Genomic DNA, 16,112 nt, shown 5'->3' with positions numbered 1-16,112 from the left:
AATTACTCGCCTTTAATGCATAATTCACCAAACAATGTCAAATCAAGTACATTGTATATACAAATGTATGTTAACACCCCTTCTACTTAGTGGATTTGGTTATTTCATCCTCACCCGTTGCTGACAGGTGTATAAAATCGAGCACACAGCCATGCAATCTCCATAGACAAACATTGGCATCAGAATGGCCTTACTGAAGAGCTCAGTGACTTTCAACATGGCACCGTCATAGGATGCTACCTTTCCAACAAGTCAGTTCGTCAAATTTCTGCCCTGTTATTGTGAAGTGGAAACGTCTAAGAGCAACAGCGGCTCAGCCGCAAACGGGTAGGCCACACAAGCTCACAGAACAGGACCGCTGAAGTGCGTAAAAATTGTCTGTCCTCAGTTGCAACACTCACTACCGAGTTTCAAACTGCCTCTGGAAGCAACGTCAACACAAGAACTGTTCGCCGGGAGCTTCATGAAATGGGTTTCCAGCCACAAAAAGCCTAAGATCACCATGCGCAATGCCAAGCATCGGTTGGAGTGTTGTAAAGCTCGCCGCCATCGGACTCCGGGGCAGTGGAAACATGTTATCTGGAGTGATAAATCAAGCTTCACAATCTGGCAGTCTGACGGACAAATTTGTGTTTCACGGATGCCAGGTGAACGCCACCTGACCAATGCACAGTGGCAAATGTAAAGTTTGGTGGATGAGGAATATTGGTCCGGGGCTGTTTTTCATGGTTCGGGCTAGGCCCCTTAGTTCCAGTGAAGGGAAATCTTAACGCTCCAGCACACAATGACAATCTAGACGATTCTGTGCTTCCAACTTTGAGGCAACATTTTGGGGAAGGCCCTTTCCTGTTTCAGCATGACAATGCCCCCGTGCAAAAAGTGAGGCCCATACAGAAATGGTTTGTCGAGATCGGTGAAGAAGAACTTGACTGGCCTGCACAGAGCCCTGACCTCAACCCCATCGAACACCTTTGGGATGAATTGGAACGCTGACTGTGAGCCAGGCCTTATTGCCCAACATTAGTGCCCAATCTCACTAATGCTCTTGTGGCTGAATGGAAGCAAGTCCCTGCAGCAATGTTCCAGCATCTAGTGGACAGCCTTCCCAGAAGAGTGGAGGAGGTTAAAGAAGCAAAGGAAAGGGAAAGGGGGATACTTACTTAGTCAGTTATACAACTGAATGCATTCAACTGAAACGTGTCTTCCGCATTTAACCCAACTCCTCTGAATCAGAGAGGTGTGGAGGGCTGCCTTCATCGACATCCATGTCTTTGGGGGACCAGCTCCATGTTAATGTCCATGATTTTGGAATGAGATGTTTGACGTGCAGGTGTCCACATACTTTTAGTCATGCAGTGTATTATTCCTGGTAAAAAAATATTAAAAAATAAGCACATGTGCAGAATTTAATTCCATCACAATCCAATTCCATGTATTCAATACAAAGGCTGGTTTGCTCATAGTTTTCTAGACCATTGCACAGAAACACGATCCACAATAGAAATAAGGAAAGGTGAACACAATGGAGGAACACAACTGATATGAATTTATAGGCCTCAATCAAATCAAATCACATTTTATGCACCGAATACAACAGGTGTAGACATTACTGTGAAATGTTTACTTATAAGCCCTTAACTAACAATGCAGGTTTTTTCTTTACGAGTTTAAGAAAATATTTACTAAATAAACTCAAGTTTAAAAAAAAGTTAGACGAGGTAATTTGAGGTAATATGTACATGTAGGTAGGGGTGAAGTGACTATGCATAGATAATAAACAGCGAGTAGCAGCAGCGTAGAAAAAAATGCACATCAAAGCAATGCTCTATAGAGGAAGGTCACAATGTCGAAGATGATGACTTGGGAGTAACGCATTTTCTGCATCTGCATGTCCACAATATTGTAAAAATTATATATCGTACACGGTATGACACTAACGGGGTGATTTAGAATTCTGTGCAGTAGTATTTACCGATTGCTGGAAACGTTGAACACAATTGCACACATTTCTCTTCTGATGAGGACAATGCAGGGGCACAACTTTCACTGGGGATGAGGCTGACATGCCCCCCCCCACACACACATTCTGAAATTGTGTTTTTGTCCCCCCTGTTTTATCATTGGAATGTGATACAAAACCTGGTAACGGTGTGCTTTAGGACAATTTTTTGACATTTATTTTTTTAGCTTTATTTATACAGGTTTTTCCTCATTGAGATAATATCTATTTTCCAAGAGAGACCTGGTCCAATAGCAGCAAAACCATGCGGACGCCTCTGGGCGGTGGGGTAGGCTGTTGGAGTGTTAATACAATTGGATAAAAAAAATATATATACACTACCGGTCAAAAGTTTAAGAACACCTACTCATCAAGGGTTTTTCTTTATTTTTACTCTTTTCTACATTATAGAATAATAGTGAAGACATCAAAACTAAAAAATTACCCTTTGCCTTGATGACAGCTTTGCACACTTGGCATTCTCTCAACTCAGCTTCATGAGGTAGTCACCTGGAATGCATTTCAATTAACAGGTGTGCCTTCATTAAAGTTAATTTGTTGAATTTCTTTCCTTCTTAATGCGTTTCAGCCAATCAGTTGTATTGTGACATGGTATGGGGGGGGGGGTTATATATAGAATAGAGCCCTATTTGGTAAAATACCAAGTCCCTATTATGGCAAGAACAGCTCAAATAAGCAAAGAGAAATGACAGTCCATCATTACTTTAAGACATGAAGGTCAGTCAATACAGAACATTTCAATAACTTTTAAAGTTTCTTCAAGCGCAGTCTCAAAAACCATCAAGCGCTATGATGAAATTGGCTCTCATGAGGACCTCCACAGGATGGAAGATCCAGAGTTACCACTGCTGCAGAGTGTAAGTTCATTAGAGTTACCAGGCTCAGAAATTGCAGCCCAAATAAATGCTTCCCAGAGTTCAAGTAACAGACATCTCAACATCAACTGTTCAGAGGAGACTGCGTGATTCAGGCCTCCATGGTCGAATTGCTGCAAAGAAGCCATGACTAAAGGACACCAATAAGAAGAAGAGACTTGCTTGGGCCAAGAAATACGAGCAATGGCAATAGACCGGTGGAAATTTGTCCTTTGGTCTGGAGTCCAAATTTGAGATTTTTGGTTCCAACCGCCATGTCTTTGTGAAATGAGGTGTGGGTGAACGGATGATCTCTGCATGTTTATTTCCCATCGTAAAGCACGGAGAAGGATGTGTTATGGTGTGGGGGTGCTTTGCTGGTGACACTGTCTGTAATTTATTTAGGATTCAAGGCACACTTAACCAGCATGCCTACCACAGCATTCTGCAGAAATACGCCATCCCATCAGGTTTGGGCTTAGTGGGGCTATCATTTGTTTTTCAACAGGACAATGACCCAACACACCTTCAGGCTGTGTAAGGGCTATTTTACCAAGAAGGAGAGTGATGGAGTGCTGCATCAGATGACCTGGCCTCCACAATCCCCCGACCTCAACCAAATTGAGATGGTTTGGGATGAGTCGGAATGCAGAGTGAAGGAAAAGCAGCCAACAAGTGTTCAGCATATATGGGAACTCCTTCAAGACTGGAAAGCATTCCAGGTGAAGCTGGTTGAGAGAATGCCAATAGTGTGCAAAGCTGTCATCAAGGCAAAGGGTGACTATTTGAAGAATCTACAATCAAAAATATTTTTTGACACTTTTTTACTACATGATTCCATATGTGTTATTTCATAGTATTGATGTCTTCACTATTATTCTACAATGTAGAAAATAGTAAAAATACAGAAAAACCCTTGAATGAGTCGGTGTTCTAAAACTTTTGACCGGTAGTGTATATGTACAGTATAAATATATATTATGTCCCCCCCTACTTAACACTGAGTTTTGTATTCACTGATGACATTTGTATTTCAAGTTTTTGTAAAAAGGTGGTCCAAGATACGTAAGTCAGGGACTTAGCCAAAACAAAAATGATCAGAAGTTCGGTAATTTGATCCTTGCCGTTCTGCTATTGATACGTTTTAACACAGATCATAAGATTGCTTCTCTTAATTGAGTTTGTTATAGAAAGTGTGGCATTAGTGGCTGTACTGAGAGAGATAATAGATATTACAGGAAGGGCTACAATGTTGTTCGGGTTGATGTGCCACATAGATGAACGTTTCCAGATGTATCATAATATTCAACGTTACTATAACATTATTATGTGGTCATCATAGTGGGAGGTAATAGTCTTCGCCTTCAGAACTGGAGGAGAGAGAGCCAGACCGGTCAGACGGCTGACTGAGCATGAGTGTGGGGTCAGAAGGTGAACACACTTATCGGAACCTCATCCTGGATGCAGAAAGTTGTTCAAACAAAGAGAGTAACCTTTAATGCTTTTCCTGCAGCTTCTACGTATGCATTGATCCAGTTTAACCAAGCAGGGGTCGTTTGTTTCAGAGTGAATTCTAATGTGAGTTGATGGCAGGGCAGGGTAGAGACAGTGGTTGTAGAGTGGGGTCAGAATAGGAAGGGTGGTTATTAAAAGGGGCTGGGTGGGGTGGGCAAGGTGAGGGGGGTGGTTTTTAAAAGCGAGGGGTACCAGGATGATAGTGTGCGGTGCCGACCCAGAGCGATTCCCCTGTAAGACAGCGTCTCCTCTCCAAAATACCATGTTCATCAGAGATCCCGAAAAGGACTACTCCTCCTCCTTCCCTCAGGTCACTATAATTCAAACGTTAATGTGCATATATATCTATAATTTCACTAATGTGAAGATGTACTTTTGTGTCTGCGCGTGTTTATCTGTCTATGCTGAGTCATTTCCTGTATGATGATCACTTGTGGTTTTCCCTTTCACAAAAATGCCATTAATGAGAGAGACCTCAGTCAATCCTATGTCGTCGCTCTCTATTTCTGTCTCTGTCTCTGTCTCTCTCTCTGTCTCTCTCTCTCGTTCTGTCTCTCTCTCTTTCTGTCTCTGTCTCACTCTTTCTGTCTCTCTTTTTCTGTCTCTCTCTCTCTCTCTCTTGCTGTTGCTCTCTTGGTCTCTCTCTCTGTCTTACTCATATCACGAGCACACCCCTTACTAAGTCTCTGCTTTATCATGTATGTCTGGGATGTGCTGTATATAGATTTCACAGAACCATGCCATTTCCTGAAACGTGATAACATTGCCTTGGCATGTGCACTCAGAGCTCATATAATCCTATTGTTAATGTATTAATTGTGTTTGTTACTTGCATTGTACTACTGTAATTGGCCACAGACGTAATGGAACCACTTAAGAAGTGAAGACGTGACATCTTCCAGCTCGGTATCTAGATATTATACACATGTACACAACACACACACACACAGGCACACGTGCCGCAAACACACTTACAACTGTTGAAATGCTTACATTAGCACACTTCGTGTGTATGCCACTAAGCGGGATTATAATAGCCATTATCATTACACCCTTAATAGTATGAGAGACCTAGTTTGTATTGATCTCTCAAATGCATCTTACTGTGTGTTTACCGCTCTGCGGAGCACTGTTCACATGTTGTGGGGTTCCGTTGGAATTTGAACGTGTGTGTAGGTCGAAGGCGATTTGAGGTAAGCGTTTTGTGTTCACATGTAGTGAGACACTCGTGTCAGAAGTAAGAGGGGAGAACAGTTTTGATGGGAAAGGGAGGGACTCAAGGGGCGGTCGGGAGATAGGGATTTGTGGTGAGGAGAGAGAGAGAGAGAGAGAGAGGACGCGATGGAGGAATAGAGAGATAAAGAGTTTTTTTTATTTCCTCTTCTTCTTTTTTTTTCATTTGCAGGAGAAAAGGGGAGGTCCAGCATGATTACTCAACGAACCAGAGAGAGAGAGAGAGGGACAGGGTGTTACAGAGAGAGGTACTAAAGAGGGTGAGAAGCAGAAGGATCGACGACACACAGAGGGACATTTTTGTGAGACATCTTCTCAGCAGCATTGTGTGGCAACTGAAGCAGTATTTACACACTTGTTGGGCTCTCACTCACCCACCTGGAGAAACTCTGATGCAAAATAGACTTGCAGCTGTTTCGCACGTAGACACACGCACGCACACACAACCCATTTCTCAGGATGTCTTTGCTATGGGGCTTTATTACGGACTTCTTCACCTACGAGACAACCAAGTCTGTGGTGGTGAAGAGCTGGTCTGTTGGAATCATCAACCGCGTCGTACAACTGCTCATCATCATCTACTTCGTTTGGTCGGTACAACTTGTTTGTGTGTGTGTATGTGTGTGTGTGTATGTGCGTGTGTGTGTGTATGATAATGTCGACCTCTCTTTGTCATCTTTCTTTCCCCCTTAATTCTTTCCTCTCCCAATGTCTTGCTCCTGATCATTCTAGAACTATTGTTACTAATCGTCTTCCTTACCCGCCCCCCTCCCTGTCATTCTCCATAACCTTTGCCTCCATCTATCTTTCTTTCCTGTTTTGGAATTTAGGTGGGTCTTTTTACACGAAAAGGCATACCAGGTGAAAGACTCTGGCATCGAGTCTTCTGTCATGACTAAGGTGAAGGGCTTCGGTTACCATAACAACCGTGTGATGGATGTGGCGGACTATGTCGCCCCTACGCAGGTCTGTGACACCCAGACGCCTAACCGTGACATCTTACCTTTGACCCTAAACTAAAACAACACAGAAGTTATACTGCAGTGCTAACATAGTTACTGTACACAACTTGTATATTATAACTGTACACTGTGTAATATACACTGAGTATACCTAACACTAGGACCGTCTTCCTAATATTGAGTTGCACCCCAGAACAGCCTCAATTCGTCGCATGGACTCTACAAGGTGTCAAACTTCCACAAGGATTGCTGGCCCATGTTGACTCCGATGCTTCCCACAGTTGTGTCAGGTTGACTGGATGGATGTCCTTCGGGTGGCGAACCAGTCTTGAAACACGCAAGAAACTGTTAAGGGTGAAAAACCCAGCAGCATTGCAGTTCTTGACACACTCAAACCGGTGTGCCTGGCACCTACTACCATATCCGTGAGAAGGAAATTACTTATTTTGTCTTGCCCATTCACCCTCTGAATGGCGCACACACACAATCCATGTCTCAATTGTCTCAAGGCTTAAAAATCCTTGTTTAACCTGTCTCCTCCCCTTCATCTACACTGATTGAAGTGGATTTAACAAGTGACATCAATAAGGGATCATAGCTTTCACCTGGATTTACCTGGTCAGTCTGTGTCTCCAGCCACCCAAGTCATAGACTGTTTTCTCTGCTACCGCACGGCAAGCGGTATCGGACCGCCAAGTCTAGGTCCAAGAGGCCTCTAAACAGTTCCTACGTTGGACTAATAAACGGAAGGTTGCAAGTTCAAATCCCCGAGCTGACAAGATACAAATCTGTTGTTCTGCCCCTGAACAGGCAGTTAACCTACTGTTCCTATCGCGTCATTGAAAATAAGAATTTGTTCTTAAATGACTTGCCTAGTTAAATAAAGGTCAAAAATATATAATTTCACTGTAAGGTTGTTGTATTTGGCGCATGTGACCAATTTGATTTGATTTGTCATGGGAGGAGCAGGTGTTCCTCATATTTTGAATACTCAGTGTACCAAATGTTGATTAAACGTTATTAAAATGATTGCAATAGGTACACACACAAAAACTCGCCCAGTCAGCCGAAGTGTGGTACAAGAAGTCTATAGATACTTGATATAATGTCATTGAGCATTTCACTGTGGTAATGTTAAACACTTAAAGGGAAGTGCTTGGTGTGAGGTGATGATGGGAAACTAAATGAAGTCCTTTGGTTGGGTAGAATAAGTGTCTGAGTGGTTCATCAGAGTACATTAGTTAGCATTAGCCCAAGAAACTGGTTAAGTAGCATGGCAAAAAAAAAAATGGGTTGCTAATGATAGCAAGAACAACAAAAAATATGTCTTTGGTTGAGGCTTTTAGATGGTTTCAGCAGTAGGCCTGATAGGTTGACTTGATGACGTTTAGGCTAAAGTGCTGGTTTGTATATGTGCTGACAGGGTGCCGCAGTGTTCTGCATCATCACCAAACTCATCGTCACGGAGGAACAATTCCAAGGCTTCTGCCCTGAGGTGAGTCCATTTCAGTCCAGTATACATGTAGCGGGTTTACCTACCTGCTCCAGTTCTCTATACCATGGTTTTAACAATACAACGTACTCTACTCTGCAAAGCCCCCGCCCGTACCATTAACAAGAGCTGAGGCATTTAATATTGGGTGGTGACAGAGCTGCTGGTCGAAGGCCAATGCTATTAACGCCTGTGTATCTGTTCTTTGTGTGTTCAGAGTGACGTGAAGTACGAGTGTGAAACAGATGAAGACTGTGACAAGCATTTAGGGAGCTTCCTTGGAAACGGCGAGTTTCAACTATTTCCTCTTCTTGTTTTCTCCACCATTCCCCTCCTGGGACTCGGTTGATCCTTCCTCCTCTCTCTCTCTCTCTCTCTCTCTGCTCTGCTCTGCATGCATTATTCTGTGTTTTACGTTGTACACAGAGGACATTTTTGAAGAATTCTGTATGCAGAGTCTCAATTTGGTGTTTGTCCCATTTTGTGAATTCTTGGTTGATGAGCAGATCCCAGACCTCACAACCATAAAGGGCAATGGGTTCTATAACTGATTCAAGTATTTTTAGCCAGATCCTAATGGTATATCGAATTTTATGTTCCTTTTGATGGCATAGAAGGTCCTTCTTGCCTTATCTCTCAGATCGTTCACAGCTTTGTGGAAGTTACCTGTGGCGCTGATGTTTAGGCCAAGGTATGTATCGTTTTTTGTATGCTCTAGGGCAACGGTGTCTAGATGGAATTTGTATTTGTGGTCCTGGCAACTGGACCTTTTTTGGAACACCATTACTTTTATCTTAATGAAATTTACTGTCAGGGCCAGCAAACAGTAGACATTTGACTCCAGATGCTAGTAGGGTGTTGCCGGGTGCTGCAGACTGTTCTAGTGTCCACGCCAATTCATTGATATATATGTTGAAGCGGGTGAGGCTTAAGCCGCATCCCTGTCTCAACCCACAGCCCTGTGGGAATAAATGTGTGCCTATTTTAACCCCACACTTGTTGTTTGTGTACATGGATTTTATAATGTCGTATGTTTTTCCCCCAATACCACTTTCCATCAGTTTGTATAGCAGACCCTCCTGCCAAATTGAGTCAAAGGCTTTTTTTGAAATCAGCAAAGTATGAGAAGACTCTACCTTTGTTTTGGTTTGTTTGTTTGTCAGTTGGGTTGTGCAGGGTGAATACATGGTCTGTTGTATGATAATTTGGTTAAAAAAAAACAATTTGAAATTTGCTCAGTACATTGTTTTCACTGAGGAAATGTATGAGTCTGCTTTTAATGATAATGCAGAGGATTTTCCAAAGATTGCTGTTGACACATATCCCACGGTAATTTTTGGGATCAAATTTGCCTCCACTTTGTGGATTGCGGTGATCAGTCCTTGGTTACAAATTTTGGGGAAGATGCCAGAGCTAATTAAAGAGTTTTAGTATAGCCAATTGGAATTTGTTGTCTGTATATTCGATCGTTTCATTGAGGATACCATCAACACCACAGGCCTTTTTGGGTTGGAGGATTTTTATTTGGTCCTGTAGTTCATTCAAGGTAATTGGAGAATCCAATGGGTTCTGGTAGTCTTTAATAGTTGCTTCTAAGATTTCTATTTGATCATGTACAGTGGGGCAAAAAAAGTATTTAGTCAGCCACCAATTGTGCAAGTTCTCCCACTTAAAAAGGCGAGAGAGGCCTGTAATTTTCATCATAGGTACACTTCAACTATGACAGACAAAATTAGGGAAAAAAATCCAGAAAATCACATTGTAGGATTTGTAATGAATTTATTTGCAAATTATGGTGGAAAATAAGTATTTGGTCACCTACAAACAAGCAAGATTTCTGGCTCTCACAGACCTGTAACTTCTTCTTTAAGAGGTCGCCACAGACTAGTACATGTCCCTGGGCCTGGAAATGATTGATTTCCCCTACCAGGATGGAGAAGATATCTTCCTTAAAGTATGGGGATTCTAGTCGGGGGGATATAGGTAGCACATAGGAGGACATTGTTCTCTGTTAAGATCATTTCCTTTTGAATTTCTAGCCAAATGTAAAATACTCCTGTTTTGATTAATTTAATGGAGTGAGTTAGGTCTGCTTTATACCAAATTAGCATACCCCCTGAGTCTTTTCCCTGTTTCACACCTGGTAGTTTGGTGGATGGGACTACCAGCTCTCTGTAACTAGAGGGCAACCAGTGGGTCCGTCTCCTCTATACCATGTTTCTTGTAGGATGACAATGTCTGTATTTCCGATTTCTTTGATGAAGCCCAGGTCCTTGCTCTTTAGGCCAGAGGCAGATGACCTCAGGCCTTGGATATTCCAGGATGAGATAGTGAAGGCTTTGTGTTCCATAAAGTGTCCCATGTTGTTGGTCGTGTGGTTTGGCCTCAGGCCAGTTAGTGTTAGTAGAGCCTGCTAAGCACCTGGTACATGTCATTGGCTTGGGCTAGTGTACGAGTGGGGGCTGGGCCTGTTTGCCTGCTCACGGCCTGGACATATGTGTGACTTCCATGTTGAAGCCCTCTTTGCGGGGGTGGGGTGCATGGGGTGGGCAGGAGGTCTGATCTGAGGGGGCCTAAATGGGGTGTGGGCATGGTTGATTTGGGGAGGTTGATTGGTTGGGGTGGGGGTATGGATGTGGCTGGTGGTGTTGTGGCCTGGATGTAGATCCTCTCGGCATGGGTCCTCTATGTGTAGGTCCCAGGGGGGTCCCGCAGGTCTGGGAGAGTGTCTCTCTGGTCTGGGTGGGGTGTCTATTGATCTGTTGCTCCTGTGTGAAGTGTTGGGGCTGTGTTTGAGAGCGATGTCCTTTAGGGTCAGGGCAAAGGTGGGCACTGCTGCCTTGTATAGGTGGACCTGGTCATAAAGGCTGCTCAAGTCCAGGGTGGAGTGGTGGGCTAGGTAAACATTTGGTTTTGAGGCACAGTCATGGGAAATACTTGTGTTTACCCACTGTATTGTGGCAGGGTGGAAGTCTCTTCGTGGTAGCAGTGTGGAGATAGCAGGGTGAACCACTTGTGCATTGGGGAAAGTAGAACAAGCTTTTTCAATCACTCCCTTGAGTGCTGTGGCCACCCTTTCCTACTGTGCTCTCAGGTCGTTTGTGCCTGTGTGTTTTATTATGTGGCTGGGTGACCCTAGTTGGTCCTCAGACAGAAGGTCTAGGGCGCGCTGGGTGTTTGGACACCAGAGTTTAGACAGTCTGTGTTTGGGGAAGAGTTTTTCTTGTATATATTTCCCATTTGAGTCCATAAGGAGAACAATCTGTGTCTTGTGTATGTCCTCAGTGGGGGGGCTATCAGGGTGGCTGACAAGGGGAGGGTGCTCAGGGGGCGTGAGATCCTCTGGGCTTGGGGTTCTTCATTTGTCTGTCCCACTGTGAATTCGACATGGTCAGGGTCTGGGGTGGACTGTCCTGCTGTGGTGTCGAGACTTTTGTCGGGAGCTGAGTTGGGCTGTTCTGCTGGCTTCTCTGCGGGTGTGACCACCTCTCTAGTGGGTTGTTCTCTGTCACATGCCATCCCCCTCACCCTCTCCTTCAGCAGTCTGACCCTCTCCTCTAGTGCTCTGTTCTTCTCCTGCTCTTGCTTTTGCTTTTTCTACTGTTGAAGTTGTCTCACCACAGTCCAGAGTGCAGATTTGTCTCTCTCCACCTCCAGCTCTCCAGGTCTGGTTGGGGGGGTGTTGTTTAGCTGGACAATTTTTTTGTGCTGACTGGAGTGTGTTCACCTGCTGTTCTAGCTTCACTTGCCTTACCTCCAGCTGGGTGAATGTATCCTTCATTTCAATGAGGGAGTAGTACTCTGTGCTGGGAGGTTGACTTTCCGCTTGGGGTTGCTCATCTGTGGGGTTATATAATGAAGAGGTCTGGTCTGACCTGCTCGGGATGGGGGTATCTTTCTCGAGGGAGAGCTTCTCCTCCTGAGCTAATTCTTTTATTAGGTGAAAGTCCAGCTGAAACTGTTTGGGTTTTCCCTATACCAGTACTGTTCCAGACTTAGAGATTTATATTAGCTGACTCAGAGTCATCATTGTCTAGTATCCTGACTTTCCACCCCTCGGTAACACCCTCCCCCTCTTAACAGAGGGGTAGTGTGCTAATATAGCACTGTGCCATGCCAGGGGATGGTCTGTGTGGGAGATTACTGATGTTCTCATTGTTATAATAGTCAGCAAAAAGTGTCTCTTGATTTTCCATAAGGAGCTTAATTTTGTTTGCCCCCGGTGTTGCGTGGTGCAGAACGCACCAACCTTTGGAGAGCCTTGCGGTTGTGGGCGGTGCAGTTGCCGTACCAGGCGGTGATACATCCCAACAAGATGCTCTCAATTGTGCATCTGTAAAAGTTTGTGAGGGTTTTAGGTGACAAGCCAAATTTCTTCAGCCTCCTGAGGTTGAAGAGGCACTGTGGCGCCTTCTTCATCACACTGTCTGTGTGGGTGGACCATTTCAGTTTGTCTGTGATGTGTAAGCCGAGGAACTTAAAACGTTCAACCTTCTCCACTGCTGTCCCATTGACGTGGATAGGGGAGTGCTCCCTCTGCTGTTTCCTGAAGTCCACGATCATCTCCTTTGTTTTGTTGACATTGAGTGAGAGGTTGTTTTGCTGACACTACACTCTGAGTGCCCTCACCTCCTCCCTGTAGGCTGTCTCGTTGTTGTTGGTAATCAAGCCTACTACTGTTGTGTCATCTGCAAACTTGATGATTGAGTTGGACGCATGCATGGCCATGCAGTCATGGGTGAATAGGGAGTACAGGAGGGGGCTGAGCACGCACCCTTGTGGGGCCCCAGTGTTGAGGCGAAGTGTAGATGTTGTTACCTACCTTCAGCACCCGGGTGCGGCCCATCAGGAAGTCCAGGACCCAATTGCACAGGGCGGGGTTGAGACCCAGGGCCTCAAGCTTAATGATGAGCTTTGGAGGGTACTCTAGCCTTTAGCTCGGTGCAGATGTTGCCTGTAATCCATGGCATCTGGTTGGGATATGTACGTACGGTCACTGTGGGGACGACATCGTCGATGCACTTATTGATGAAGCCGGTGACTGAGGTAGTATACTCCTCAATGCCATTGGATGAATCCCAGAACATATTCTAGTCTGTGCTAGTAAAACAGTCCTGTAGCTCTCTCTCTCTCTCTCTCTCTCTCTTTCACTCACTCACTCACTCACTCACTCACTCACTCACTCACTCACTCACTCACTCACTCACTCACTCACTCACTCACTCACTCACTCACTCACTCATGCTCTCGCTCTCGCTCTCTCTCTCTCTCTCTCTCTCTCTCTCTCTCTCTCTCTCTCTCTCTCTCTTTATCTCTCTCTCTCCCTCTTTATCTCTCTCTCCTCCACAGGAATAATAACTGGTGCCTGTGTGAACTCCTCTGAAGGAGGCCGCTGTGAGATGGAGGGTTGGTGCCCTGCCGAGAATGACAAAGTCATAATGTAAGACCTCTCTTTCATTTTCTCTTTCTCTCTTTCTCTCTTTCTCTCTCTCGCTCTGTCTCATAAAGAAAGCTGCTTCATATAGACCACAATATTATGAACATATGACATGTCATGTTTACAACTTGTGCATCCCACCTAACTAAGTCCTTCTTCTCTCTCTCTTTTTTCTCCCTTACCCTTTCTCAGGCAACCAATGATGGAGGTGGAAAACTTCACCATCTTCATCAAGAACAGTATCCGCTTCCCTATGTTCAACGTCACCAGGTGAGTCCGACACACCTCTCATTCCTGGGGCTGTATTGGGGAATCAACTCAAATCAAATCGAATTGATTCATATAGCCCTTCGTAGATCAGCTGATATCTCAAAGTGCTGTACAGAAACCCAGCCTAAAACCCCAAACAGCAAGCAATGCAGGTGTAGAAGCACGGTGGCTGGGAAAAACTCCCTAGAAAGGCCAAAACCGAGGAAGAAACCTAGAGAGGAACCAGGCTATGTGGGGTGGCCAGTCCTCTTCTGGCTGTGCCGGGTGGAGATTATAACAGAACATGGCCAAGATGTTCAAATGAACAAAGGGAAGACCTTTATGATGTTGTGTTAGAGTCCTTTCAGGAGGTCTCACTCCAACTTTCTTGTCAAGGCGTTGCCCTCTCTTTTCTACCGAAGAAGGGGATTTGGCTCTATCACTCAAATTTGTACCTTCTCTCTCCCACAGAGGGAACTTCCCGTCATCGCTGAATACAACTTATATCAGGAGCTGTACATATGACCCGGAGCACAACCGCCACTGCCCCATCTTCAAGGTGGGAGATGTGCTGCGCTATACTGGACAGAACTTCTCCACCATCGCTCAGACAGTGAGACTCATCTCCTCCTCTCTTCATCATCATCTCCTCTATCTCCATCTCTCTCCCCCGAAGGTCTCCCATCTTTCTTTTCTCTCCTCTCCCTCTCTCTTATATTCTGCTTTCTCAACCTCTCTCTTTCCCACTTCTCCCTCTCCATTTTATATATCTCCAGTCCCACCTGCTTGTCCCTACCTTTCCTCTTCCCCCTCCTCACCTATCTGTCCTTCTCTTCTTTTCCCTCCCTCTGTCTCCCTCTATCAGGGTGGAGAGATCGGGATCAATATTGAATGGGAGTGTAATCTGGATGAGTCAGAAGAAAGATGTGAACCACATTACTCCTTCACGCGACTTGATGCTGTGTTTCAGAAGAACGCCATCTCTCAGGGATACAACTTCAGGTACTGTAACCCCTTTCAGTTTAGAACTGTTTAAGAGACTCCCCGTCTTTCTTCCTCCTTCTCCCCATCCTCTTTCTTTCCCCCTCTCCATCCTTCTTACCCCCCTCCTCCTCTCGTTTTATTTCTGTGTTCATTGACACGGTCTCCCCCTCTCTCATCATCCACAGATTTGCCAAATATTACAAAACGGAGAACGGGATAGAGAATCGGACGGACTTCCGCACTCTCCATAAGGCCTACGCCATCCGCTTTGACATCCTGGTCACTGGGCTTGTGAGTGTGGATTAGGGTGTGTGTGCGTGTACCTGTTATCTGTGTATTATACGGGATTCATCTGTCTTTGTCCTTTCAGGCAGGGAAGTTCAACACAGTTCCTACTCTGATCAACCTAGTGGCAGCCTTTACCTCTGTGGGACTGGTAAGGCTTCTGTACTCAGACTGTATGCTTTAAAAGGAGGTCATGCAATACGTTTAGAATGTTACCTCCATTAAACCCTAGAATCGAGGCAAGTATTTCAGGATTTTTTAGGTCAACTTGTGTAACTGTCTTTGTTCTGATATGCTGCAGGGTACGGTCCTCTGTGATATCATCCTCCTGAACTTCCTGAAGGGGGCGGACCAATACAAGGCCAAGAAATTTGAAGAGGTTTTTTTTTTAATTACTCAGATAAAAGCATATTTTTTTTGTGTTATATTGTAAGTCATTTGTGTGTGGGAGAGAGCGGTGAAGAGCATCTCGAGACAGTCTTATTCTCTCTCTCTGTCTCTCCCTCGCTTCCTCTCCCTAGGTTTCTGAGTCACAGATACAGATATTACTCTCCCGAGAAAGTTGCAGCCAGCTGTCAAACAAAGCAGAGGAGAAGATTTCAGATGACTCGGGAGCTGTCTCCCTTTACCTGGACCAGCAGCTTTGAGTGACAGTCCACTTCAACCAATCGGCAGAGAGGATCCTCCACCACTTCCTTATTTTACTAGCAGCTGTTGATAAGTCCTATGTTCATGTGAGGGAAGGTAACGATTTAACATTTGAGGAACTTTTAAAATGTTGTTTTGGGGCAAACTATTTCTGAACTCTACTGTAGCTTAAAATAACATTATAAACAGTTACATCAATATGCATAAAAGCTCTGCCCTGGTCCCATTGCTTTTGTACATATACTATGTAGTTCATATGTTACATTTACCTGGCCTCATCCCTTTCTTCATCTCTGTCTTGCTCTCATAACCTCCATTTGTGATGTTCTATAACGATGGGGGGTTTAAAGGGGTATGAGAAGAGATGACGTGGTTCTATAATCATCTTGGACCCTCAAAAAACAACAGTAACCAGTAAATAAATTGGTCGGAA

At 44.5% G+C, this 16,112-nt stretch overlaps 1 protein-coding gene across 1 annotated transcript; it reads left to right on the top strand.

Annotated features, from left to right (window-relative positions):
• Nucleotides 1–5,859: 5,859 nt before the first annotated feature.
• LOC109905971 (P2X purinoceptor 3-like) lies at nt 5,860–16,112 on the top strand. The gene is made up of 12 exons (XM_031791363.1): nt 5,860–6,212; nt 6,453–6,588; nt 8,008–8,079; nt 8,294–8,363; nt 13,426–13,516; nt 13,706–13,783; nt 14,234–14,375; nt 14,628–14,764; nt 14,932–15,037; nt 15,117–15,182; nt 15,333–15,410; nt 15,553–16,112. Exons 1-12 carry the CDS (start codon nt 6,082–6,084, stop codon nt 15,676–15,678), a joined length of 1,233 nt encoding a protein of 410 aa, XP_031647223.1. The 5' UTR covers nt 5,860–6,081; the 3' UTR covers nt 15,679–16,112.

This window comes from Oncorhynchus kisutch, linkage group LG15 (genome assembly GCF_002021735.2).
Source record: "Oncorhynchus kisutch isolate 150728-3 linkage group LG15, Okis_V2, whole genome shotgun sequence".
Classification (NCBI taxonomy): Eukaryota; Metazoa; Chordata; class Actinopteri; order Salmoniformes; family Salmonidae; genus Oncorhynchus; species Oncorhynchus kisutch.
This window is presented reverse-complemented; position numbering and strand designations above follow the sequence as displayed.

What these genes read in the sequence shown, in the direction of transcription:
- LOC109905971 (XM_031791363.1), top strand. Translation starts at nt 6,082, where the DNA reads ATGTCTTTGCTATGGGGCTTTATTACGGACTTCTTCACCTACGAGACA. An exon ending in GAGAATGACAAAGTCATAAT is followed by an intron (nt 13,517 to 13,705) that starts GTAAGACCTCTC and finishes ACCCTTTCTCAG; the next exon opens with GCAACCAATGATGGAGGTGG. An exon ending in CCTTTACCTCTGTGGGACTG is followed by an intron (nt 15,183 to 15,332) that starts GTAAGGCTTCTG and finishes GATATGCTGCAG; the next exon opens with GGTACGGTCCTCTGTGATAT.